The following is a 27,761-nucleotide window of genomic DNA, read 5'->3' on the forward strand; positions in this document are numbered from 1 at the left end:
ACAAACGAAATATTCGGGGTTTAAAATGCAAGACAGAAAATAAACATGTATGCATGAATTTTGATCAATGGCAAAAATCAAAGGATAAACACTTTCAATGAAATATAGATATGAATATGTTGTTGGGGTTCAATTTCATCTTATCCACTCTCATATATTTTAAGGAATTCAACAATCACATCATCATTGTTAATGCCACTCTCTAATGTACCTTTCCAGAAGGCTTCTCCCTAATCACGAGTTCATACAATTCCTAGCATTCCTAATGATCAGTTCATAAGTACAGGAGCTTAACGACAACCAATATAAAATTGGGAGAAATTCCCCGGATCTAGACTTCCCCGTACGTGCCCGTATCGACAAAACCAATTATCATGCATCGAATGAGTTAAACAATGCAAGCATTAAGCAAAGAGGAAAAACCCTAACTAATGATGAAAGAAAGCATAAGTCTTAATTAAAAGATGTAAAAACAGATTCCATATATGAGAGTTTCACAAGACTACATTGATTCCCCAACAAACATACAGAGTTTAGTTCACCATATTCATGGTAAACCTAAGTGAATTACAATGAAAGAATGAAAGAATAAACCCTAGAAAGGTGAAGAGGAAGCCTCAGCATCCAAGATCCTCCTTCAAAGGGGTGGAAGAGAGAGTGCTTTCTTCGTTCCAGCCAGAGATACCTAACCCTAGGAAACCCTAAAGCTTATGTATCATTCGTAAATTACAAAAAGTCAAGTCCAAGCCCATTAGAGTGCCGCTCAGCGGTAAATTACCGCTCAGCGGTGAGTGCGTGACTTGTTTTCTCCCCTCAGCGGCCATTTTGCCCCTCAGCGGTCCTGACGTGACTTCCAGAGTGCCGCTCAGCGGTAAAATACCGCTCAGCGGTGAGTGCGTGACTTGTTTTCTCCCCTCACCGGCCATTTTGCCCCTCAGCGGACCTCCCGCAAGCTCCTGAGTGCCGCTCAGCGGTAAACTGCCGCTGAGCGGTGACTTCGGCTTCTCCTTTTTGCACTTTTTGTTGTCTTTTCTGATTTCATCTCTCTCCTTCTTCACTTCTTTCACCAAATTCACCTTAAAACCTGCACAAAAACACTGAAATCAAGCATAAACCTGTCCAGCTCTCTTATTTCCAAAAATATAAAGAAAAGCATGATTTCAAGCTAGTTTCTAAGTGTAAAGGTTACTTTTAGTGTCAATTTTAATCATAAAAATAACAGTTTTTCAACTGTTATCACAACCCCAAACTTAAAACTTTGCTTGTCCTCAAGCAAATAATATGTAACTCCATCTTTAAACCAATTCATATGATGGTTCACTTCATTCAAAAATCTTCTTTTCAAGATAAGCAAAAACTTCACTCAAACTTATGACCAAGAGTTCAATCAAGATGTGCACATGCTTTAATGTTCACAAAGTCATTTAAATTCCAACAAATGCTATTTTCATGAATGATCAATCAATTAAGCATGGATGTTCATGTGTTCATGTGATATTTCCTCACTAAGTCAAGTGTTTCACTCACACTCAAGTGTATAAGAGATGATCACTTATTCACTCTACTATCACAATGTTACATGAATTAAATTTGCCTTTCATTTTACCACAATCAAAAACATTCACAAGCATGCATCATCACAAGGACTTTTCTATGGCTTATAATGTGGCTGGGCTAACAAGAAAATTGGTTTTTCTAGATCACAAAACCCTTGAGTTAAGAGAATCATAACAACACAATCATCTTATTCATTCCCAACTTTCTTTTGCCTTTGCATTGAGCTTTACTTCTTTTTCTTTTCTTTTCTTTTTCTTTGCACATTCTTACTTTTTAGCTCTTAGCTCAATGCTTTTCATGTTTTCCCAACAACCCCAAACTTGAACATTTAACAATACCACACAAGATCTTCTACTTAACTCAAGGTAAAGATTTTTCAATCAAAGGTTTCAGTGTATATTCAAGGCTAAGGGTTCAAAAGGATTGAACACAAAGTGTTCTCTTTTAGTGGGCTAACTTTATGAATTTGGCCAATAAAAAGGTTTTCAACAAATGGCCTTGATCACATGATGCAAAACAAGCAATTGATTCAATCATAAAAAACCTGGGCAAAACCATTCATGCTTTCAAAGTAATAGCATTCAACAATAACAACTCTGGAGCTCAAAATCTCACACATAAGCTCATTCACATTTGACATACACATCCTGCTTAATTTCACAATCACAATCATAATATCCTGCATTTGTTCACAAAGCTTGTGAATCACCTGTATAAGCATTTAATGTGCACATCTATCTCAACATCAATCAATCATAAGCATCATTCAGCATTACTTATCATACAATCACAGTTAATAGCAAACCATCACAAGAAACCAGGTTTCAAATAGAGTACATCAAACCCTAATCTAAAAACAAAAACAAATAAGTTCAGAAAACTTAAACCACAAAGCATAAGCACATGATAGCATTCATCAGTAAATGCTATCTCAGCTCCTCATCAATCTGAGTTGTCCTCTGTATCTTTCTCTTCCTCCTCATCTTCAAATGCATTATCCTCATCAGCTTCATCTTCTTCCATATCTCTAGCTGAAGCTTCAGCTGCTCCAGCTCCTCCTCCATGCACTGGTTCCTCTGGCCAAGCTACCACATTATGGAATTCATCCATAGTCCACCTGTGGGCTGGAGGTGTATCATACATCCCCACAATCATCTCAGCAGTGGCCACCTGCCCTCTGTGAATGGACTGCAACTGAGCCCCTATAAGAGACATATACATGTCCCTCATCTGGAATGGCTCTGCTTCATGTGTCTCAGCAGATGTCTGGCTCTGTGCTGGCCCTCTCTCTCTACGAGCACGGCGTGGTGGAACTGGCTGAGCTGCATCATCACCTCCACAGTACTGTCTATAGTAGGCCTCATCAATAGCTTTTCTTGGCCTCTCAAAAGGTGGAGCAGAAGTGTCCACCCCAGCTATCTTGCAAAGGTGCGTGATCAAAGAAGGATGTCCTAGTGGTGCTTTGTTGTTTGAAGTATTGGCGCACACACTAATCTCATCAGCTATTACCTGCCCAATATTAACATTCAAGTTTCTGATAGCACAATAGATGAAGAATGCCCTGCTGAGAGTAATATCTGACACATGTGAACATGGCTGAATGTTGGCATGTGAAAACGCCATCCAATACTTTGCAAGAGGAGTCAAATCCGTCCTCCTAATGTTAACCACTGAGCCAGATCTATTCCTTTGGAAGTGTCCTCCAGGTATACACAGTACTCTCTCCACATCCTCATAATCAGCACCTTCCTCCATGCAAAGAGCAAACTGGCACTGCTCACCAGCCCATACAGTGTCCAGAAAGTTATTGATTGAATCAGGATCATACCTGATAGCATGGCCTCTGACATAGCCCAAATAATTCTCAGCTGGATAATCACCAATCTTCTTTGCATTGGTGTAAAATTCCTTAACCACCGCTATGTTGGCAGGTGCAGGATAAGTGGCTAGCTTTCCCCAGTCATTCCCTAAAACTTGCTCTCTAAATTGAGGAGCAAGGTTAGGTATCATTCCAACCTTTCTCTCCATCAGAAGTCTCCTGTCCTGAACCACTTTAAAGTGCTTCTCATGTTTCCTAGAGAGGAACCTGCTAGAATGGGGTTGCTCTGGTTCCTTTTCCTTTCTCTTGTTTGCCATGGTTTTCAATCTTTTTCCTGATGAGGATGCCATTCCTACATTCAAAACACAAAACCAAACCACAGAACATGATGTTAATCATTAGTAAAACACAGAACACAACTCCTTTCGAAGCTAAACCACCGCTGAGGGCCAGAATTTCCCCTCAGCGCCACCAGTACCACATTCCAGATCACACAAAACCTGAAAAATCAAATCTGGCAGAGTGCCGCTCAGCGGCAGTTTACCCCTCAGCGGTAACTCTGCAGATTTTTGAAAAACCTGTTTTAAAGCTTTCCTAACTCCACCCAAATGCAATTTTCAGTTTTCCAGTTCATAATCATGCAGTTTAATCGGTTCAAACATCAAATATATCATCAAATCATGCCAAGAAATCAAAACCCCTAAATCTTCATGCTTTGACAATCATATTCAAAATCAAAAACCCTAGAATGAACAAAATGCATTTTACTTACTTGGGTGGAGATACTAGATGCAATGAGAATACTTCCAAGCTAGAATGCTCTCTTCCAACCCCAAACTTTGATGGCACACTAGTGAAAAAGTGAGTGGAAGAGAAATTTTCTTAAGAGGGAAGAGTGAAAAGATGTGGAAAACCTTGGAGAAGGTATGTGGGAGTGTTTGTGCAAAGAAAAGTCTGAAAGTGTGAAAGAATGCGCAGCTTAGGGTGTAAAAATACCCTAATGGGCTCGGGTCCCGCTAAGGGGAGCTAAAACCCTATTCTGCGAGAGTACCGCTCAGCGGTAAAGTACCGCTCAGCGGCACTTTCGTGAAGTGATCTTTTCCTTTTTTTCTTAACCTACGTGCCTCCTAGACATGCCCCTCACTGGCTCCCTGTAATTCAATGTTCAAAATGCTTATGCAAACCCTAACTAAAATAAACAAACAGAAATATTCAATCAACTGGGTTGCCTCCCAGGTAGCGCTTGTTTAACGTCACGAGCCTGACCCAAAATCCACCAACACCCATCAGTAGGTGTTACAGCCATTGTATCCTTCAGTAGATACTTAACCACCTAGCATCCTTCAGTAGATGCTATATCCAACAAAATAATTACAAAAATAATGTTCACAAATTACAAATTACAAAACCAAATCAAAAGTTTTTAATTTCACTGGGTTGCCTCCCAGCAAGCGCTCTTTTAATGTCATTAGCTTGACCCAATAAAGTTCAAGTTCCATCTTCTTTGTAGTTGATGTTGTCTTTCCACCAACTCCTCAGCTGTTTCCTTTGAACTGTTTTGGTTCTTCTAGAATATGGAGACTCTATCTCTATCATCTCCTTCTCTTTAAAGCCCTTCACAACCCACAACTTGTTCTTGATTCTAACAGGTGTGCCAAGTTGGAGTCTTCTTTTCTTCCAGTCTCTAGGAATTTCTTCTCCTCTTCCAATCTCTTCTTCCTTGGGTACCTGAAACAACAAACAATGGTTACCTGAAACCTCAAGATTTTCATCTTTACGGCTAGTCATGGGTGCATCTCGAAATGCAGCTTTATAACTAGCTTCTTCCTCCTTTGCTTGCATCTCATCTTTGAAAACATCTACCACCACTCTCTCCTCTCTATCCTGGAGCACCACTATACCTTCATTTACGTCTATGATAGCCCTGGCCGTTTTCATAAACGGTCTTCCAAGTATGATAGGTATCTTCTCAGTCTCCATCTTCATCACCACAAAGTCTGCCAAGAACTGAAGTTTGCCAACACAAACTATAATGTCCTCTACAATCCCACATGGCTCCTTTGAAGATCCATCGGCCATTACTATTTTAATCTTTGCATGTTTCATTTTAACATTGCCGATTTGCTCCAGTAAAGAATAAGGTATCAAGTTAACACTTGAACCTAAATCAAGGAGAGCTTTCTTTACCTTTTTCTTCCCTATAGTACAAGGGATAGAAAAACTGCCTGGATATGACGCTTTAGGAGGGAATGACTCTTTCTTAACAGTTATACACTTTTTTGCCTCATCATCTCTACGTCTCTTCTTTGTAGAAATTTCTTCATCAGATTTTGTGTAAACTGCAATTTTCTGTAAAATCTGTTCCCAAGGTGCTTTATTATCCACCATTCTGAATAATTCTGTGAAGTCCATTTGTTTCTCTTGATTTATTGGAAAAGGAAAATTGTTTTTGCTCTCTATTTCTCTTCTTTCTTCTGTTTCTTCTTCTTCTAACTCAATTATCTCTTCATTCACACTCTTTACCACTTTGCACTCTTCTCTAGGGTTAACCTCAGTATTAGCCCCAAAATTTCTATTTGGCCTTTCTTCCAATTGCTTGGTAATCTGACCCATTTGAATCTCCAAATTCTTTATAGCAGCTTCAGTGCTCTTTTGAGAAGATTCGATTTTCTGTATGAATTGCTGAAGAGTTTCTTCCAACCTTGTTGATTTTTCATTAAGCATAGATAACTGCTGCCAAAAGGTTGGTTGTTGCTGCTGCTTATTATATTGATTTGCTTGCCCAGTTTGTCCTTGACCAATGCTTGGATGTGGTTTCCATCCTTGATTGTAATTCCCTTGACGGTATGGAAATTGATTAGCCATGAAATTAACATCCTCCAAGGCTTCCACTGGAAAAGCACATTGACCATTGATATGATCACCTCCACATAATTCGCACAACTGGGTTTGTACCTGTGCAACAGTTTTCAACTCTTTAGGTAATTGTGCAAGAGTTTTAGTCAGAGTCTCCAGCTGTTGAGTTAGAATTTTATTTTGAGCTAGCAAGGCATCATGGGTCTGTAATTGGAGAACCCCTTTTTGTTGCATAGGAACTCCTCTTTCACTGTTGAGCTCATTATCACTAGTAGCCATGTTGTCAATGATTTCTATAGCTTCCTCTGGAGTTTTCCATTTAATATTGCCTCCTGCTGAGGCATCAAGCATCATCTTGGTTTGTGAACCAAGCCCCCCAAGGAAAGTTAAGACTACTTCCTGTTCTTCAAAGCCATGCGTGGGTGTTTTTCTTAGCAGACTTTTGTATCTATCCCATGCATGCCCCAGTGATTCTTCCATGCCCTGCTTAAATGAAGATATCTCTTGCTTGCCTTTTGTCACCTTTGATTGTGGAAAGTATTTGTTCAAAAACTTTGTTACCACTGCTTCCCACTCTGTGAAACTTCCTTCTGGAAAAGAGTTCAACCAAAGCTTAGCATTGCCTCCCAATGAGAAAGGAAACAAACTAAGTTTGATTGCTTCGTCTGGCACCCCATTGATTTTCACTGTGTTGCAAATTTCATTAAATGTAGTAAGGTGCTCATATGGGCTTTCATGAGATAACCCATTGAATTGATTACTCTTCACCAGTTGGATCAATGCTGGTTTGACCTCCATATTGGCTGCATTGACTCTAGGTCTAGCTATGCTGTTAAAATGTTGAGGTCCAGCTACATTGGTGTAATCAGCAAGAGTTCTTCTGATATTATTATTCTCCATATTTTCTGTGCTATAGTCAGAACCTTGTGGTGATGGTTGCAACAGAGTTTCCGGAGGAGGGAAAAGTTCTCTAGATGTTCTGATTCTTCTCCTCCGTCTACTGTCTTCTAATCCTTCAAGCAGAGGTTCTGTTGTTTTCTTGCTCCTAGTTCGAATTGCCTCCTGCATACACAAGAACACAAAACCCTAGAAAAAGTTTGGTTAGCACAAAAAGATATAAGAGAAGATATAATATTCAGAAAATAAAAAAAAATAAAAAAAAATAAAAATTCGAAATTTAAAAATAAAATAAAAAAAATAAGTCAAAGATAATCAATAATCACACAAATTAACCAGTTAAACCACTAGTCCCCGGCAATGGCGCCAAAAACATGATGGACAAATTTATGAACACCAAATTATGATGTCACAAACTTGATTAACATCGGCAAGTATGACCGAATCGTTCAAGTAATAAAACTTGGTAAGACCAAGTATCGTTCTTCCCAAAAGGACTCACGACCTAGTTTAGTTATGTGGTTTCTTGATTAACTAAGACTTACAAACGAAATATTCGGGGTTTAAAATGCAAGACAGAAAATAAACATGTATGCATGAATTTTGATCAATGGCAAAAATCAAAGGATAAACACTTTCAATGAAATATAGATATGAATATGTTGTTGGGGTTCAATTTCATCTTATCCACTCTCATATATTTTAAGGAATTCAACAATCACATCATCATTGTTAATGCCACTCTCTAATGTACCTTTCCAGAAGGCTTCTCCCTAATCACGAGTTCATACAATTCCTAGCATTCCTAATGATCAGTTCATAAGTACAGGAGCTTAACGACAACCAATATAAAATTGGGAGAAATTCCCCGGATCTAGACTTCCCCGTACGTGCCCGTATCGACAAAACCAATTATCATGCATCGAATGAGTTAAACAATGCAAGCATTAAGCAAAGAGGAAAAACCCTAACTAATGATGAAAGAAAGCATAAGTCTTAATTAAAAGATGTAAAAACAGATTCCATATATGAGAGTTTCACAAGACTACATTGATTCCCCAACAAACATACAGAGTTTAGTTCACCATATTCATGGTGAACCTAAGTGAATTACAATGAAAGAATGAAAGAATAAATCCTAAAAAGGTGAAGAGGAAGCCTCAGCATCCAAGATCCTCCTTCAAAGGGGTGGAAGAGAGAGTGCTTTCTTCGTTCCAGCCAGAGATACCTAACCCTAGGAAACCCTAAAGCTTATGTATCATTCGTAAATTACAAAAAGTCAAGTCCAAGCCCATTAGAGTGCCGCTCAGCGGTAAATTACCGCTCAGCGGTGAGTGCGTGACTTGTTTTCTCCCCTCAGCGGCCATTTTGCCCCTCAGCGGTCCTGACGTGACTTCCAGAGTGCCGCTCAGCGGTAAAATACCGCTCAGCGGTGAGTGCGTGACTTGTTTTCTCCCCTCAGCGGCCATTTTGCCCCTCAGCGGACCTCCCGCAAGCTCCTGAGTGCCGCTCAGCGGTAAACTGCCGCTGAGCGGTGACTTCGGCTTCTCCTTTTTGCACTTTTTGTTGTCTTTTCTGATTTCATCTCTCTCCTTCTTCACTTCTTTCACCAAATTCACCTTAAAACCTGCACAAAAACACTGAAATCAAGCATAAACCTGTCCAGCTCTCTTATTTCCAAAAATATAAAGAAAAGCATGATTTCAAGCTAGTTTCTAAGTGTAAAGGTTACTTTTAGTGTCAATTTTAATCATAAAAATAACAGTTTTTCAACTGTTATCAAGCTAACCTGGGAGAATTTTATCAAATTAACCTGAAAGTCGAAAGGAATTTGTGTAAGTTGCGAAGAAGTTTGAAATTTGGGTGTTCTACTGAGGGAACACTTCCTACATCTGAAGTCATACCACCTTCATTATCTCCAGTCATAAACATATCATCAAATCCTTTACCTGATCCTAACCCAAACAATATGGCACAAAGAACCATCAGACAGTTAGCCACCTCCCACAATACAACTATCCGAAGTAACATTGAATACCCTAATGAGGAGTGGGAGTTGAGACCTGACCTGTTAAATGCCTTACCAAAGTTCAATGGGTTATCAAGGGAGAATCCACACAAGCACTTGAGACAATTTCACATGTTGTGTGAAAATTTTAGATCTCCCAGGATCACAATAGAGAGCCTTAAAATGAGAGCTTTTCCATTTACTCTTCAAGGAGCAGCTCAAGATTGGTGGTATTATCTCTCTGCACGTATTACAAATTGGGAAACTATTGAAAGACTCTTTCTTGAGAAGTATTTTCCTGCATCTAGATTATCAGCTATCCGCAGAGAAATACAAGATATAAGACAGAGAGATAAAGAGAATCTTAGTGAGTATTGGGAAGGATTCAAAAAACTATGTTCTTCATGCCCTCAACTCCAAATGGAAGATTTTATTTTAAGCTTTTATGAAGGCTTAAGTCCTACTGATAGGTCATGGGCAGATGTTGCAAGCGGAGGATCTTTCTTAGACAGGTCACTAGAAGATGGTATAGATCTAATAGAACGGAAGGCAGTAGACAATCAACAGTATGGCACAAGAGAAAATCCAGTTACTTTGTTGAAGGGACTGCATGAAATTGATAATGGTGCAGATGATGGAAAGAGGATAGATGAAAGATTGAATAAGCTAGAAAGCAAACTCGACGAGATTGCAAGTTTGTTTAAAACCTCAACTCCACAAATTGCTAAGAAGTGTGGAATTTGCATTTCAACTAACCATTATACTGATGAATGTCCTAGCTTGGTGGAAACCACTGTGGAAAACCCATCTCAAGCTTTTGTTGCAAACATGATTGGAGGACATAGACCATACCAAAATTATCATGACTCATCCTCCAATAGGTATCAACAGAATAAACAACATTATGTTCCACCTCAACAAAGGCAGTGTTGTGAGGGCCGCACCTCCCACAAAAGTTGTGCATATAAGAATGCAGTATAGACTAGGAAGTGACTCCTAGGTAGTCTCTCAAGGACCAAATGTGGTTCGAGTCTTAGGTCAAACACATAGTGGGGGGGGGGGGTTTGTGATTTTTTTTTGTTGCGGAAAAACTTAAAGCTAAAATTAAAATTAAACACAACCGAATACAATTGAAAACATTAAATTAAATAAAGAGAGTAAACTGAATGGTCCTAAAGCAAGATGTGTGAACTAATTTAAATGCACTAGAAAAATCTGAAAACTCATCTAACACTATTGAATTCAACGCATCAACAGAAGCACAATTTAGCGAAAGTAAAATAGTTGGAATGAAAACACGATTCATGAGCACATGTAGCGAGACTAAACTTTAATTGGAAAAAAGGGCGTTAACCACTTAGGATGCAGTAGACACTTCAGCAAATGCAATTCAGCTATTAAATGCAACTATTGAGGTAAAGAAATAAATTGCTGATTGAAGACATTCCCCAACGCATATCATTCACGCACATAACACTTAAAAGTAAATTCATGAACAGTAAAGATAAAAATGAAATCAGCCAACTTCTCCAAGTGAAATCATCAATCACTGTGCGCTTCTAAAAAGAAAATGAATCTGCCCTCCGAGAGCTCCACGTGACCGTGCTCATCCAGCTCCTACCTACCACATTTAAATCACTTCTTCATCCTCCAACAATTTCTGCCAAATGTCCCATCACCCTATACTTTATCCTAATCCACTCTTTTTATTCTCTGAATAAAATTAAAGACACCATCCACCTTCACAGCAGCCGCATACCACTCTCTCCCCCTTGCGTGCTTCCTAAACGTGTCACCATATCACTTCTTTCTCCAAGAAAGAAATTAAAAACTCATTACCGCTTCATTCCAGGACGCTCCCATGCTTGTGCTCCAAACCGAAAGAAACACTACACCGTGCTCTTCTTTCCAAGTGTCCACCTTTCATTCTCTACTCCAGCTAAGCTAATAGAAATACTCTCCTAAAGTCAATCACCGTTCCATCTCTTCATGCAAAGTGAGTCACGCTTCACTTTTCTTCCAGCAAGCCGAGAGTCACCATTCCCGTATGTTCATTCTCTATCACCGCTCCATTTCTCTCTCAGCTCATCATCCACACTTATCCAAAAGAAAGAAGAAAACATTTGTGTTGCTACTGTCTAAAGAAAGAAAAGAAAAACTGATTTCCCTACTGGAATGAAAACCAAGATGTTTCATTCATCCCTTTGTGCTTGCAAAAAGAATACTAAACGGAGAAGTAAATGTGCTTCATTTCTCATCCATTGTGACAACGTAAAAAAAAACTCAGTTCAAGCATAAGCATTAAAATGCCCTCAAAATAACATTCAAAAGCAAAGCAAAGAGCCATCCACGGCAGCTGGAAAATAAAATGAGAGAGAGTGGCGGCTGGAGCTTCCAAGTGTGCACATCAAACACGTCCAGGCCGTCACCCGTAACCTTCCATTTCTACAATATATGAAAAAAAATTTGCTCCAAGGAAAACTCTCGTGAAGCTGGTAGGTGTTCCCCCGTTAGGTCACACTCCTTTCTACTGTGGCGGCTGTGTGTTCTCCTCGTGCCTCTGCTGGGCGTTAATGTGCTAGGTGCACCTCTCCATTCAACTCTGGACCGCTTCCGTCCATTCTCTCCAAGCTGGACGTGGATTCCTTTCCAAAATTTGCTGGACCGTGCCAAACAAAATGGGACCGTGGGTGCTGCCAAGTGTGGGCCGAATCTCTCCAAGTTGCTGAATGCACCGTGAACATGTGGAATTCTTTTCCATTTGAAAGCTGGATGTGCACCCTTACAGTTCCGTGTGCTTGCTGTCCAGCTACAGCCCCTACTGCTGGAACGTGTGAAGGCCTCTTCTCTAGAAGAATTGAATGGCCCAAACCGTGACACCACTTGCTCCTATGCTGCTTCATGGGCCCTAGGCCGTGTGCTTTTAATTTTGTAGCAAAACCATGAGGGCCCCTCCAATAAGCACACACCGAGAGTTGCTTCTCATCTCCAATTGAAAAGTCAAAAGTTTATGTGTAGAGTGGAAAGCACCGAGAATTAAAATCTGCACCTCTTTTCCATTATGTGGGCCGTGACCTATGGCATGTGGCTGCTTTAAAATGAAGAAACATTTTAGGACGCGTGGCTGCTCACCGTGTGCACCTCTCCAAACGAATCCAGCTTCTCAATGTGCACCCCCCAATTTAAATCCACACCTCTCTTTCATTTTATTTTAAAATATATTTGATGTGGCATCTTTCTTTTGACCTCCAAATGTTCCAAAATTTATCCAACAATTTCCCTACAATTAATAATGCAAATAATTAGCTCAAATAATTCAAATTAATTAAAATTTGAATTTCCGATCAAATTAAACACAATTAAGAAAAATGGGAAAATACTGGACATTTAAGCACAATTCCCTTATTAAATTCGGTACAATAAGCTAAGTGAAATTGAGAAAATATTGACTCATCAAAATAGACCACACTTAGTCTTTTGCACTCCCGGGCAAAATCAAGACGCAGATCAAGGAATAGTTCAAAGGACATTAGGGAAGTGACACAAACTCAGCACACAGAAAACAAACACTAACTAGGACAAGAACAAAATTACACAATTCTCAATGAATCTGGACCAAGAAGGGAAGTAGACAATATCCAACACAAAATCAAGGAAATCAGATACTCATGAAATCATCCAAGCACTTCCAAGCATGGCAAAATTATCAATCAGTTCAAGAGATGAATCAAAAGCAACAGAGCCTCACAGGTGCACACAATCAGTGTTTCTCTCAAGTGTTTAAGGTAAATCAATGTCACTCAATGCACTCAAGAAAGCAATCACAAACAGACTTGGCAAGCCTCTAATATCAACACTCAAGCACATACGCATGTTTAAATCAAAAGGTCTTTTCATGGTTGTAATGGGGCCAAGGACAAGGCATGATATATCTGGATAAGAAGCTACAAACCATAAGGAACAGAGGAGCAATGGGGAACAAGTGTAAACACATTCAAACACACCCACAACCTCTAACTCCATCCTCTTCTTGACTCCATTATTCACAATTATTCACATTTTTTTTTCACTATTTTTCTGCTCTCTTTTTTTTTTCATCTTGTCTCTTTTCTTTTCTCTATTCAGCACACAATTTCAAGAGACAAGATACACATATATTTACAACAACAACACAAGAAGAGGGACCAACTAGCCAACTCATAAGAATCCCTAAGGAGACCACACTTGTTCCCAAAACACTTCCAAAGCTCCAAAATTCCCTAAGGTTAAGGTAATCATGGTTTTTCACTTAGGGCCAGTGTATGAGCTTCAAAACAAAGAAATGAGGAAAGTATAGGCTCAAAAAGGGTTTTCAAAGAATCAGAGCAGGGTAAGCTTATTCGGCTAGAGAGGCTAAAAAACAAAACTGCCTTTATCACTTCCAAACATGCATATCAATCAAGAGTTATCAACAAGAGTCAAGCCAAGGCATATGCGCAAGCAATCAAGAGACATATCACACACAAGAAAGAACATAAAGTGGCTCAAATCTCACACAAGGTAATTCTGTCACAATCAATTCAACTCTCAAAAATCATAATCATCTTCCAAGCAGAGAAAAGCAAGGATTTCCAACCAATCAGAGTATCAATGAAGTGGAAGACATATTTACAACCCAAACAAAGTCCAGAAATCAAGAGAAACATGTAAAACTGTACACAAAACAAAACAAAAACTACCTAGAAAAGAAAAAATTTAACACGGAAAACAAAAACTATCAAAGAAAAATCAGAATCTCCCCCAATAGACCACACTTAAACTACACAGTGTCCTCAATGTGTCACAATCAGCAGATCAAACAATCAGAATAGTCAACAGATCATGGACAAGTGCAATAAAAGTAGGGAAAGGGGGAGAAGAGAAAAAGAAAACTCCCCTGATCATGGTGGCAGTTGCCAATTTTGGACTTTCAGGGAGATGTCTTCCACCACAGTATCCAGCAAGAAGGTTTTGAGGACGAACTGCTTCATCCTCCAGATTTGATCTAGTAGGGAGATATCATCCACAGCTGGATTTAAGAAGCAAAGATTGTTGATGAGCAGGTTCAGCTGGTGCCTATTGATCTTGAAGCTTTTGTCAGTGTTAGCACCTTTATTTTCCACTGTGGGTGTTTGTCTATCAAATTCATGTGTACCTCCTACAACATGGTTAGTGCGATGTGTTTCCAAACAAATGATATGCAGGGGTATAACACCCAATCCCAGTGTAACAGGCTGAACAACAGATATACTCTCAGAACATGAATCAATTTCAAATTCAAAAGCAATATCAACAACAGACTCAGATTCATGTTCAGTGCATGGAGAATAAACATTTGGATGTGATAGCAAAAAGTGGTTCTCATCATGCAGAGAAGGACAATTAAGAACAGACTCATCAACAATATAATCATCAACACACCTATCAACATCATAATCATGCATCGCACAATCATCAACAGAATAATCAATTTGAGGTATGTTTACCTCCACTTCCCTAAAGATTGGAATAGTGGTGGAGGATGAAAATGGTCTACCTGGCTCAAAATTGCTGCTTATACCTGCCTGCTCCTCAAAATACTCATCACTCTCCTCAGGTGCAAGAGTAGGGACATAGGATGATGGGAAAGTAGATGGCACCATAGTAAGTTCATGACTCTTCTCCCCATCTTCTATGTTGATGCCACTATCATCATCATCTGGAATCTGAACAGTCTGAAATGGTAACTCTGAATCTTGAGACTGTTCCTCAGTGAGTTGAGTGGCCATCTGCCCTATCTGATCAGTCATACTCTGAATGGCAGCTCCTATTTCTTGCTGGAACTGCATGTTCTCTTACCGAAACTGAAGGTTCTGCATGGTCATCTGCTCCAACAACTCCTGCAATGTAGGCTCAGAAGTAGAAGGCTGAGGAGTTATTTGGGCAGGAGCATCATATTGCTGACTTTGGTATTGCTGGACTGGTGGAGGCATAAAAGTACTCTGGAATGGTGGTTCTTGATATTGATGCTGTGGAGCATCATACCATCCCAATGTAGGGTCATTCCATCCAAGACCGTTGCTGTAAGCATATTGCACAGGGGAAAATTTGCTCAGAAACTGGTGCTCAAGATATCCCCAATCGGTAACGGATCTCAGAGGAAGAGAGTCTTTCCAATCCTTAGCTGCTCCTTGTAATGAATGCGGAAATGCGCTCAAGAAAATGTAATCAAGAGGGACATCTGGAGGCTTCATTGAAGAGCACATGATGTGGAGCTCCTCCAAATGTCTGTGTGGGCATTCTCCTGCAAAACCATGAAACTTAGGCAACAAATGTATCAGTCCAGGGGTGAGATCGCAATGAAGATCATCCTCCTTAAGTGAAACCGGCTCACAAAGAGCACTCTCATAAATTAGAGGATGAGTCATATTGTTCTCAACATAGAAATCAGCAGAATATGAATTACAATCAGAGTAACATGCAGAAGGAGAATCATAATCAGAGGCACTAGCAAAACAAGCAGTATTCACGAAATCAAAATAGGTAGACATGGAAAAAGAATAATACTAAAAATCACGAAACAAATAAAACACAACACATTTATACATGCAACACACACACACACAACAGAACATCACGTCACGTCACATCACAACACAAGACAAAACACAACACATACTAACACAACAGAAAGACCTAAGACCGAACCATTGGTCCCCGGCAACGGCGCCATTTTGTTGAGAGGGTCGCACCTCCCACAAAAGTTGTGCATAAAAGAATGCAGTACAGTGCTAGGAAATTACTCCTAGGTCGTCTCTCAAGGACCAAATGCGGTTCAGTTTCAGGTCAACACGTAAAGGGGGGGTTTTGTGAAAGTTTGTTTGTGGATGAAATTAAAAAGCGCCGAATTAAAATTTTAAAACAGTAAAATGAAAGAAAATAAAACTTATGACCCATTCATCTACCAAAAGAAATTAAACATTGCAAATGCTTATAAAAAACTACCTCCTTAGCCGTGACACATCCATGTATTCAATCCAAAGAAAATTATAATAATTTACATGCTTTTCTTGGTTACTCCTTACGTGAATGGTGCACTTCCAACATCTTATTTTATTTTAATCACCACAGGCTCCACTTATTTCCCAAAAGCATTTGAAATGAAAGCTATCACCGTGTTCAACTATACCACTAAAGAAAGTCACCATCCTAAGTAATTAAAACCCTTCATATGTGACAACACACCACTTTCTCCTTACTAAACCGTGACACCACATCTCCAACGTATCCTACTTCTTTTCCCAAATAAAAATTCCACACCTCTGCACCATGCTTCTAGACAATTCTTTTCTGATTTTTAAAGATTGATATGTGTGCAAAATGTCGTGACCACTTCCTACACATATTATACTTTATTCTAGCAAAACCAAAGACTTAATCTTCCCTTGAAGCAATTGAACAAATATTATACTCTTTCCACTCCAGCAATTATTTAGTTCAACCGTGTAGAAGTGACAAAGCTCATGGAATAAAACAAAGATACAAGAAACAAACGAAACATTAAATGCAATTCAAAATGAAATGGCATTAGATGAAAGCGTTAATAGCAAATGAACAAGGCTACTTCGGTTAATGCTTTCCAAGGTGTAAAATAATAATAAAATGATTCTTGGTTCAAGCATTAAAGATACAAACAAAACCCATTCAAGCTAGGCTCCATTCCATTGTGCTGACAGAGAAACTAAACCAGAAGCTCTTACTTAGCGGCAACTAAACGCATTTCTCCTCTCCTTGCTCTCCAACAAGTTTGTTTTCCTCCAGAGAACTCCAGCCAAGAGAGGAGAGCCCAGCCGCCACCTTGGGGTCTGGATACTACTCTCTTGGCTGGAGTTCTCTGGAGGAAAACAAACTTGTTGGAGAGCAAGGAGAGGAGAAATGCGTTTAGTTGCCGCTAAGTAAGAGCTTCTGGTTTAGTTTCTCTGTCAGCACAATGGAATGGAGCCTAGCTTGAATGGGTTTTGTTTGTATCTTTAATGCTTGAACCAAGAATCATTTTATTATTATTTTACACCTTGGAAAGCATTAACCGAAGTAGCCTTGTTCATTTGCTGTTAACGCTTTCATCTAATGCCATTTCATTTTGAATTGCATTTAATGTTTCGTTTGTTTCTTGTATCTTTGTTTTATTCCATGAGCTTTGTCACTTCTACACGGTTGAACTAAATAATTGCTGGAGTGGAAAGAGTATAATATTTGTTCAATTGCTTCAAGGGAAGATTAAGTCTTTGGTTTTGCTAGAATAAAGTATAATATGTGTAGGAAGTGGTCACGGCATTTTGCACACATATCAATCTTTAAAAATCAGAAAAGAATTGTCTAGAAGCATGGTGCAGAGGTGTGGAATTTTTATTTGGGAAAAGAAGTAGGATACGTTGGAGATGTGGTGTCACGGTTTAGTAAGGAGAAAGTGGTGTGTTGTCACATATGAAGGGTTTTAATTACTTAGGATGGTGACTTTCTTTAGTGGTATAGTTGAACACGGTGATAGCTTTCATTTCAAATGCTTTTGGGAAATAAGTGGAGCCTGTGGTGATTAAAATAAAATAAGATGTTGGAAGTGCACCATTCACGTAAGGAGTAACCAAGAAAAGCATGTAAATTATTTTAATTTTCTTTGGATTGAATACATGGATGTGTCACGGCTAAGGAGGTAGTTTTTTATAAGCATTTGCAATGTTTAATTTCTTTTGGTAGATGAATGGGTCATAAGTTTTATTTTCTTTCATTTTACTGTTTTAAAATTTTAATTCGGCGCTTTTTAATTTCATCCACAAACAAACTTTCACAAAACCCCCCCTTTACGTGTTGACCTGAAACTGAACCGCATTTGGTCCTTGAGAGACGACCTAGGAGTCATTTCCTAGCACTGTACTGCATTCTTTTATGCACAACTTTTGTGGGAGGTGCGACCCTCTCAACAAAATGACCTCACAACAAAAGTTGTGCATATAAGAATGCAGTATAGACTAGGAAGTGACTCCTAGGTCGTCTCTCAAGGACCAAATGTGGTTCGAGTCTTAGGTCAAACACATAGTGGGGGGGGGGGTTTGTGATTTTTTTTTTGTTGCGGAAAAACTTAAAGCTAAAATTAAAATTAAACACAACCGAATACAATTGAAAACATTAAATTAAATAAAGAGAGTAAACTGAATGGTCCTAAAGCAAGATGTGTGAACTAATTTAAATGCACTAGAAAAATCTGAAAACTCATCTAACACTATTGAATTCAACGCATCAACAGAAGCACAATTTAGCGAAAGTAAAATAGTTGGAATGAAAACACGATTCATGAGCACATGTAGCGAGACTAAACTTTAATTGGAAAAAAGGGCGTTAACCACTTAGGATGCAGTAGACACTTCAGCAAATGCAATTCAGCTATTAAATGCAACTATTGAGGTAAAGAAATAAATTGCTGATTGAAGACATTCCCCAACGCATATCATTCACGCACATAACACTTAAAAGTAAATTCATGAACAGTAAAGATAAAAATGAAATCAGCCAACTTCTCCAAGTGAAATCATCAATCACTGTGCGCTTCTAAAAAGAAAATGAATCTGCCCTCCGAGAGCTCCACGTGACCGTGCTCATCCAGCTCCTACCTACCACATTTAAATCACTTCTTCATCCTCCAACAATTTCTGCCAAATGTCCCATCACCCTATACTTTATCCTAATCCACTCTTTTTATTCTCTGAATAAAATTAAAGACACCATCCACCTTCACAGCAGCCGCATACCACTCTCTCCCCCTTGCGTGCTTCCTAAACGTGTCACCATTTCACTTCTTTCTCCAAGAAAGAAATTAAAAACTCATTACCGCTTCATTCCAGGACGCTCCCATGCTTGTGCTCCAAACCGAAAGAAACACTACACCGTGCTCTTCTTTCCAAGTGTCCACCTTTCATTCTCTACTCCAGCTAAGTTAATAGAAATACTCTCCTAAAGTCAATCACCGTTCCATCTCTTCATGCAAAGTGAGTCACGCTTCACTTTTCTTCCAGCAAGCCGAGAGTCACCATTCCCGTATGTTCATTCTCTATCACTGCTCCATTTCTCTCTCAGCTCATCATCCACACTTATCCAAAAGAAAGAAGAAAACATTTGTGTTGCTACTGTCTAAAGAAAGAAAAGAAAAACTGATTTCCCTACTGGAATAAAAACCAAGATGTTTCATTCATCCCTTTGCGCTTGCAAAAAGAATACTAAACGGAGAAGTAAATGTGCTTCATTTCTCATCCATTGTGACAACGTAAAAAAAAAACTCAGTTCAGGCATAAGCATTAAAATGCCCTCAAAATAACATTCAAAAGCAAAGCAAAGAGCCATCCACGGCAGCTGGAAAATAAAATGAGAGAGAGTGGCGGCTGGAGCTTCCAAGTGTGCACATCAAACCCGTCCAGGCCGTCACCCGTAACCTTCCATTTCTACAATATATGAAAAAAAATTTGCTCCAAGGAAAACTCTCGTGAAGCTGGTAGCTGTTCCCCCGTTAGGTCACACTCCTTTCTACTGTGGCGGCTGTGTGTTCTCCTCGTGCCTCTGCTGGGCGTTAATGTGCTAGGTGCACCTCTCCATTCAACTCTGGACCGCTTCCCTCCATTCTCTCCAAGCTGGACGTGGATTCCTTTCCAAAATTTGCTGGACCGTGCCAAACAAAATGGGACCGTGGGTGCTGCCAAGTGTGGGCCGAATCTCTCTAAGTTGCTGAATGCACCGTGAACGTGTGGAATTCTTTTCCATTTGAAAGCTGGATGTGCACCCTTACAGTTCTGTGTGCTTGCTGTCCAGCTACAGCCCCTACTGCTGGAACGTGTGAAGGCCTCTTCTCTAGAAGAATTGAATGGCCCAAACCGTGACACCACCTGCTCCTATGCTGCTTCATGGGCCCTAGGCCGTGTGCTTTTAATTTTGTAGCAAAACCATGAGGGCCCCTCCAATAAGCACACACCGAGAGTTGCTTCTCATCTCCAATTGAAAAGTCAAAAGTTTATGTGTAGAGTGGAAAGCACCGAGAATTAAAATCTGCACCTCTTTTCCATTATGTGGGCCGTGACCTATGGCATGTGGCTGCTTTAAAATGAAGAAACATTTTAGGACGCGTGGCTGCTCACCGTGTGCACCTCTCCAAACGAATCCAGCTTCTCAATGTGCACCCCCCAATTTAAATCCACACCTCTCTTTCATTTTATTTTAAAATATATTTGATGTGGCATCTTTCTTTTGACCTCCAAATGTTCCAAAATTTATCCAACAATTTCCCTACAATTAATAATGCAAATAATTAGCTCAAATAATTCAAATTAATTAAAATTTGAATTTCCGATCAAATTAAACACAATTAAGAAAAATGGGAAAATACTGGACATTTAAGCACAATTCCCTGATTAAATTCGGTACAATAAGCTAAGTGAAATTGAGAAAATATTGACTCATCAGGCAGCAACCTCAACCGGAAATGTCACTACAAGATTTCATGAAAACAATACTTGAGCAAAATTCAGAAATCAAGAAATCAATTGTAGAGTTGACTTAGAGGGTGGAAAAATTAGAGGCTAAGGAGTCAAATAAACTACCTGCACAAACAGTGATCAACCCGCAAAATGTAAGTGCTATTACTTTGAGAACGGAAAAGCAAGTAAAAGGTCCTGAAGGAGCCCAAGAGGACGAAGATAAGGAGAAAGAAGGAGCGCAAATTGATGACAATGGAGGATCAAGTGAACCATCACCTGAGACTACCACTGATAAATCCAGGTTAGTATCCTCTAACTCTTCTTCTAAAACTTCATCTTCTTCTTATTCTCTACCTCCTCCATATCCAAATCGGTAGAAGCCGAGAAACAAAAAAATGGAGGAATTAAACCAAGAGATTTTAAATATTTTCAAGAAGGTGGAGATCAATATTCCTTTGCTAGATGTTGTTAAGCAAATTCCTAAATATGCCAAGTTTTTGAAAGAAATTTGCACAAATAGAAGGCGTTGTAGGGATAATGAGGTTGTGAATTTGAGAAGAAACGTGTCAATTTTGATTAAGAAGCATATTGAAATACCACGAAAATACAAGGATCCAGGTATGTTTTCTGTTCCATGTGTTATTGGAAATTCAAAGTTTGACAATTCCATGCTAGATTTAGGGGCTTCCATAAAAGTAATGCCTTTATCAGTGTTTACTTCTCTATCTTTGGGACCTCTTAAGACTACTGGTGTGGTCATTCAACTGGCCAATCGTAGCACAGTTAACCCAGCAAGTGTGCTTGAGGACGTCCTTGTCCGAGTAGACAAGTTAATTTTTCCTACAAATTTCTATATATTGGACATGAAGGATGATGAAGGAATCAATCCAACAACTATTATCTTGGGAAGACCTTTCATGATGACAGCATGAACCAAGATAGATGTGCATGCAGGATCATTGACAATGGAGATAGGAGACGAGAAGGTGTGGTTCAACGTGTTGGAAGCTGGGAAGCACCAGATTAAAGATCATTCTTTGTTTTGTATTGACTTATCAAGTAATGTTGTAAACAATTTTTCTTTTTCAAATATATTATGCCTAATTTTGGACGAAAAAGAAAACTGTAGAGCAGGTGATATTGAGGACGCGGTATTGATAGATGATACGTCTGTGGCGTCCGAGTGTGATGTTGAGGTGGCTGAGATTACCTTAGGCTGTAAAATTTTGCCATCTATGGTACAACCACCCATTTTGGAGTTGAAACTTTTACCATCCCATTTGAAGTATGCTTATCTTGAGAGGGATGGGAAACTCCCTGTTATTATATCTGCATTGCTTACTGATGAGCAGGAAAAACAACTATTACAGGTTATTAGAGACCACCCGAGAGCAATAGGCTAGACTGTAGCAGATATTCCTGGTATTAGCCCTTCTTTTTCCATGCATAGAATACTTTTGGAGGAGGATGCTAAACCAGTGAGACAACCTCAAGGAAGATTGAATCCTCAACTGATGGGGGTTGTAAAGAAAAAGGACACCAAGTTGCTACAAACAGGTCATATATGTTCAAATTTGTCACAATCAAATCAACCTCTCAAACATCATAATCATCTTTCCATACAAAGAAAGCAAAGGATTTCAAACCAATAAGTATCAATCAAGTGAAAGAAATGACAAGTCTACAACCGAAACAAAGTCCAGAAAGCAAGAGAAACAGGCAAAACTGTACACAAGACGCATAAAAAACTACCAAGAAAACAATGTCCTCAGTGTGTCACAATCATCAGATTAACAATCAGAACAGTCAAAAGATATAGACAAGTGCGATAAAAGTGAGGAGGGAGGAGAAAAGAGAACTCCCTGAGTCAGAGGGAAAAAGAAGCGGGGTCGACCAAAGACGTCTCCTCCACCACTGTGTCCAACAAAGAAGGATTGCTGAGGAAAGGCTTCAGTCTGTGCCCATTAACTTTGAAGCTTTCAGCTGCGGATGGATGATGAACAAATCTTCGATCCCCGAAAATGGAGTCAGAAACTTGTTAACGCTCGACAAGTGTAACCGAATCGTATCAAGTAATAAACCTCGTAAGACCAAGTATCATTCTCCCAAAGGACTCACGGCCTAGACAATTGTGTGATTTTGTTGATAAATTAAGACTTGTGAACAAATTGTTGTAAGTTTCAAATGCAATAGACTGAAAAGTAAATATGTATGCATGTGATGATCAATGGGCAAGAAGAAACAAAACACGTGAATTGAAATATATGGATGAATATGTTGTTGGGGTTTATCAATTTCATCCTATCCACTCTCTTGTATTTAGGAATTCATCATTCTTTTCATTAATGTTAATGCCACTTTCTAAATTACTTAAAACCCAATGTCTCGGTGAAGAAAGCCTAATCATAATCACTAGTTTACAATGTCTTGTCTCCCTAGCAATTAATCATGCATTATAGTGAACAGAAGCTTAAAAGCAACCAACTATCATACTCCTATGTCTAGGTTTATAGTATAGTGATGGGAGAGATTCCCTAGATCTAGATTTCCTCGTATGTGTCCATATCGACAAAACCAATAATCATGACATCGAATGAGTTAAACAATGCATGCTTTGAGCAAAGAGGAAAAACCCTAACTATTAATGAAAGAAAGCATGTATCATGAAAATGATCTTGAAGAACAAATTCCATACAAGAAAGTTTCTTAAGGATTTACATTGATTCCCCAACAACAAAATAAGTTTAGTTCACCATATTCATGGTGAAACTAGATGAAATACAATGGAAAAGTGAAGGATAGAACCATAGAAAGTTGAGAAAGGAGCCTTAGCATCCAAAATCCTCCTCCAAGGGGTGAAAGAGTGTGTTTCTGCTTCGTTCCAGCCAAAGATACAAACCCTAGGACGTCCTAAAGCTTATATACTATTCTAAAAAATACAAAAAAATAGGCCCAACCCAGAAAAGTGCCGCTTAGCGGTAAATACTGCTTAGCGGTAGTAGCGCGTGTCAATTCTTCCCCTCAGCGCCATTTTTCCCCTCATCGGTGCCAACGAGTATTGAAAAGTGCCGCTCAACAGTAATTGGTGTACTTGCTGATTCTCTTCTTTGCACTTTTTGTGTCCTTTTCTGTCTCTATCTCTTTCCTACTTCACTTCTTTCATCAAATTCATCTTTAAACCTGCAAAAACAAGGAAATCAAGCATAAAACCTGTCCAACTCTGTTATTTCCAATAATTCAACAAAATCATGAGTTCAAGCTAATTTATAAGTGATAAAGGTTGTAATTGAAGTCAATTTTAAGTATAAAAATAATAGTTTTTCAATTGTTATCACAACCCCAAACTTAGAACTTTGCTTGTCCTCAAGCAAATAAGATGTAACTCAATCTTCCACCAATCCATACAATGGTTCACTACATTTAAAAATCCTTCTTTCCAGACAAGTAAATACTCAATTTAGCTCATCACCAAGACTTCAATCAAGATGTGCACATGCTTTTAGTGTTCACTCAATCACATAATATCCAACAAATGCTATTATCATGAATGATCAATCAACTAAGCAAATATGTTCTTATGTGTTCATGGAATCTATCCTCACTAGATAAAGTGTTTCACTCAAACACACAAGTGTATAGGAGATATTCACTCATTCACTCTACTATTACAATGTCACATGAATCAACTTTTCCCTTCATTTAACCATAATCAAAAACACTTATAAGCAAGCATCATGTGATGTGGCTGGGCTAATGATGACAAATTTATGAACACCGAAAAACGGCGCCACAAACTTATTTAACGCTCGGCAAGTGTGACCGAATCGTATCAAGTAATAAACTCGGTAAGACCAAGTATCGTTCTCCCAAAGGACTCACGGCCTAGTTAGTTATATGATTTGTTGATTATTTAAGACTTGTGAACAAATTCTTGTAGTTTTAAATGCAAAAGGCGATAATTAAACATGTATGCATGAGTTTGACCAATGAAAAAGAGGAAAACAAACACGGAATGAATTAAATGGATGAGTATGTTGTTGGGGAAATCAATTTCATCTGATCCACTCAAAGGGTCCCACAAAGTCAATACCCCAGCAATCAAAGACTTCAACCTCTAAAATGCCCTGTAATGGCATCTCATGACGTCTAGTAATTGTCCCTGCTCTTTGACACTTATCACAGTTTCTAGCATGATTATGAGCATCTTTAAACACTACAAAAAAGAAGGGCATTACCGAAGGGCAAAAGCCCTCGGAAAAAGTCAGAAGCCGTCGGAAAAGGGTATTTACAGACGGCTTATCGACAGCCAATGAGCCCTCGGTAAATCCCTTGTCGCTAACAATTACCGAGGGCTTTTGCCCTTCGATAATTACCGAGGGCGAAAAGCCTTCGGTAATTTCCGAAGGGCAAAAGCCCTCGGTAATTTCCGAAGGGCAGAAGCCTTCGGTAATTACCGTGGGGCAAAAGCCCTCGGTAATTTCCGAAGGGCAGAAGCCTTCGGTAATTACCGTGGGTCAGAAGCCTTCGGTAATTACCGAGGGTCAGAAGCCTTCGGTAATTTCCGAAGGGCAAAAGCCTTCTGTAATTACCTAACGTGGGTATTTACCGAAGGGCAAAAGCCTTCGGTAAGTTGGAGGGAAATGTAAGGGACAATTGTATTTCTGGCGAAACCAACAACATAAACAGACCTGCATAACAGTTTTTAAGCACAAACAGACCTACATAAAAGTTTTCAAGCACATACAGACCTGCATAATGTGCATCTCAAAGATGCAATCATTGATCAATATCCATAGAACATCCATTAACCCATAGAACATGTATTTATAGTTAAAACATAAAACAATGTAACATAATGATGTTGTAACATCCAAAGTCACCCAGTTGATCTAACATCGAAATGATCTAAACTCCAAATGTTCTAATATCCAAATGTTTCTATAACAAGTTATAAGAAAATGAAACTAATAATGTACATAGTTATCATCAGAATGATCTTCATCATCCTGCTCCTCTATTGATGGCTGGATTGGTGTGGGTGGGACTGATGAGGGTTGGACTGATATGGGCTGCTGAGGGGCAGCGGGTGACGAGGAGGGTCGTGGCTGGGTCGAAGGGATATTTTGTACGTCTTGTGAAGTTTCAGGCAAAACTCTCATGACCAGGGCCTTAAAGTTTGTAAACTCTGCTCTCAGATCAGTGATTTCCTAGTCACGTTGCTCTAGTGCCTGCGTGAGGCGGAGAACGACCCCGTCAGGAGCAGTGGTGGAAGAAGAAGGTTGGTGCTTCAGAGTACCTCCTCTCGATGCTGTATAGTTTGCAGCAAGTTATCCTGCACCGTACACTCGTCCCTTTTTCTTCCCACCAACGATGTCGACCCAGCACTGTGTCCTACGGATGTCATCTTCTGCATTACTGGCATCATTCGGTGTAGGAGCTGACTCATGTTCAGATCTAACCTGTGAAAGTCTCGTAGAAAATTCTTCCTATTGAAACATTAACTGCAATGTTAGGGAATGATATAACATAAATGAAAAATTAGTAATAGTAATAATGTTATTTGCTTACATGAGTCTTCCGAGATCTTTCATCAACGAATTGATTAGTGCCCTTCCTTACATGAGTCTGTGCAAAGACCTCATCAACATGGACCACCCGTCCCAAAGCTTGTGCCTGTAACATAATTTCCAATTAGAAGTGTACATATGAAATAGAAAATACATAACTTATATATGAAAGAAAAAGTTAGGGAATGAAATTTTACCATACGAATGGCATGCTCATGAATGGTTATCGACCCACCAGTATGCAGGGTGCCACCCTTTTCAGATGCTCTGTTTTTCTGCGCCTTGGCACACTTATTGCGAAACTCTACTGTATTCCAATGAGCCAGTAAAGAGTTCCAAATTTGTTCGCCCAGCCAGTAAGGGCGGTCTCCTGCATTACGAGCATCCCTAAACATCTCTAACAGCCGATGAGATGCTTTCATGTGGAAATTTCTGTGTATCTGTGTTTCATGTTCAGGTTTCCACTGCACCTTCATCTGTAACATTAAACAGAACAAACATTGATTAATGAACATACTAAAATAAGAGGGACAATTAGTTTAATGGATTGTTCACCAGAGGGTCGCACCTCACACAAAAGTTGATTGCAAAATTAATGCAGTATAAACTAGGAAGTGACTCCTAGGTGGTCTCTCAAGGACCAAATTTGGTTCAGTCAATAGGTCAAACACGAAGTTGGGGGGGTTTTTGAAAGTGTTTTTGTGAATGCAGATGGACTAAATTAAAACACGAATATAAACACAAATGTAAATGTAGAATTAAAACGGTTGGTCACTAAAGTTAACATTACAACTAAATTAAATGAAAACATTAAATTAAAATAAGAAAACTCATTCAATGCTCTTAAATTAAATTGCAATATTGAGCTAACACATTAAATGCACATTGGAATAAAGCATGGAAATTGTAAAACAAAATTACTTCACGTGTGCCCTCTCACAAGCCGTGGCAGCGTGTTCTTCCCAGCAAAAACGAATATGCGCCACCAATAATAAAGCACCGTCCACAGTGTGGACACCCTTTCTCCATCCTAAATGATCTCTCTGCTTCCCAAACGTAACACCCCTTTCTTCCACCTAATCTACCTTTCATTCCAAAAAAAATCAAAAGCAAGTTACTTTTCCTCTAAGCCGTAACGTCCCTGCACACTACCTACTCCCACCAAATCAGCTTCTCATTGCATAAATCAAAAACCATTCTCTTTTCTTCCAGCCGTGACACCACTTCTTCCACCTAATCTTCCTCTCAAATAAATAAAAGACTTGCATTTATATTGCTGCCAAACGTCCCATCATCTAGACTTTATTCTCCAAGCATTACGTGTGCTTCCAAAGAAAGGAAATGAAATGGCTTCTCTCTGTCCGTGCTTTCTCTAATTGAATTAATATGCGTTTCTTGTTTCTAGAAACCAAAATGAAAAATGTGCTTCCTTTATTCAATTCAGCCAACCGTGACAAGGGGAATAAATTCCCATGATGTGACCGTGTGCTCTCTGCTGCCAGCGTTTTCTTCATCCTAGTAAAGAAAGGAAGAAAATTAATCAC

The 27,761-nt window shown here is 39.2% G+C and overlaps 1 protein-coding gene across 1 annotated transcript in view; it reads left to right on the forward strand.

Annotated features, from left to right (window-relative positions):
• The first annotated feature begins 21,885 nt into the window (after window positions 1-21,885).
• Window positions 21,886-27,761, forward strand: part of LOC148205282 (uncharacterized) — a 30,472-nt gene continuing 24,596 nt past the window's right edge. Inside the window, exon 1 of the mRNA XM_088104190.1 lies at window positions 21,886-22,020. Within this exon, the coding sequence (XP_087960316.1) occupies window positions 21,886-22,020 (135 nt within the window). The remainder of the gene's footprint in view (window positions 22,021-27,761) is intronic.

Source organism: Vigna umbellata, chromosome 1, assembly GCF_029865625.1.
Source record: "Vigna umbellata cultivar VRB3 chromosome 1, Vumbellata_1.0, whole genome shotgun sequence".
In the NCBI taxonomy this organism is placed as follows: Eukaryota; Viridiplantae; Streptophyta; class Magnoliopsida; order Fabales; family Fabaceae; genus Vigna; species Vigna umbellata.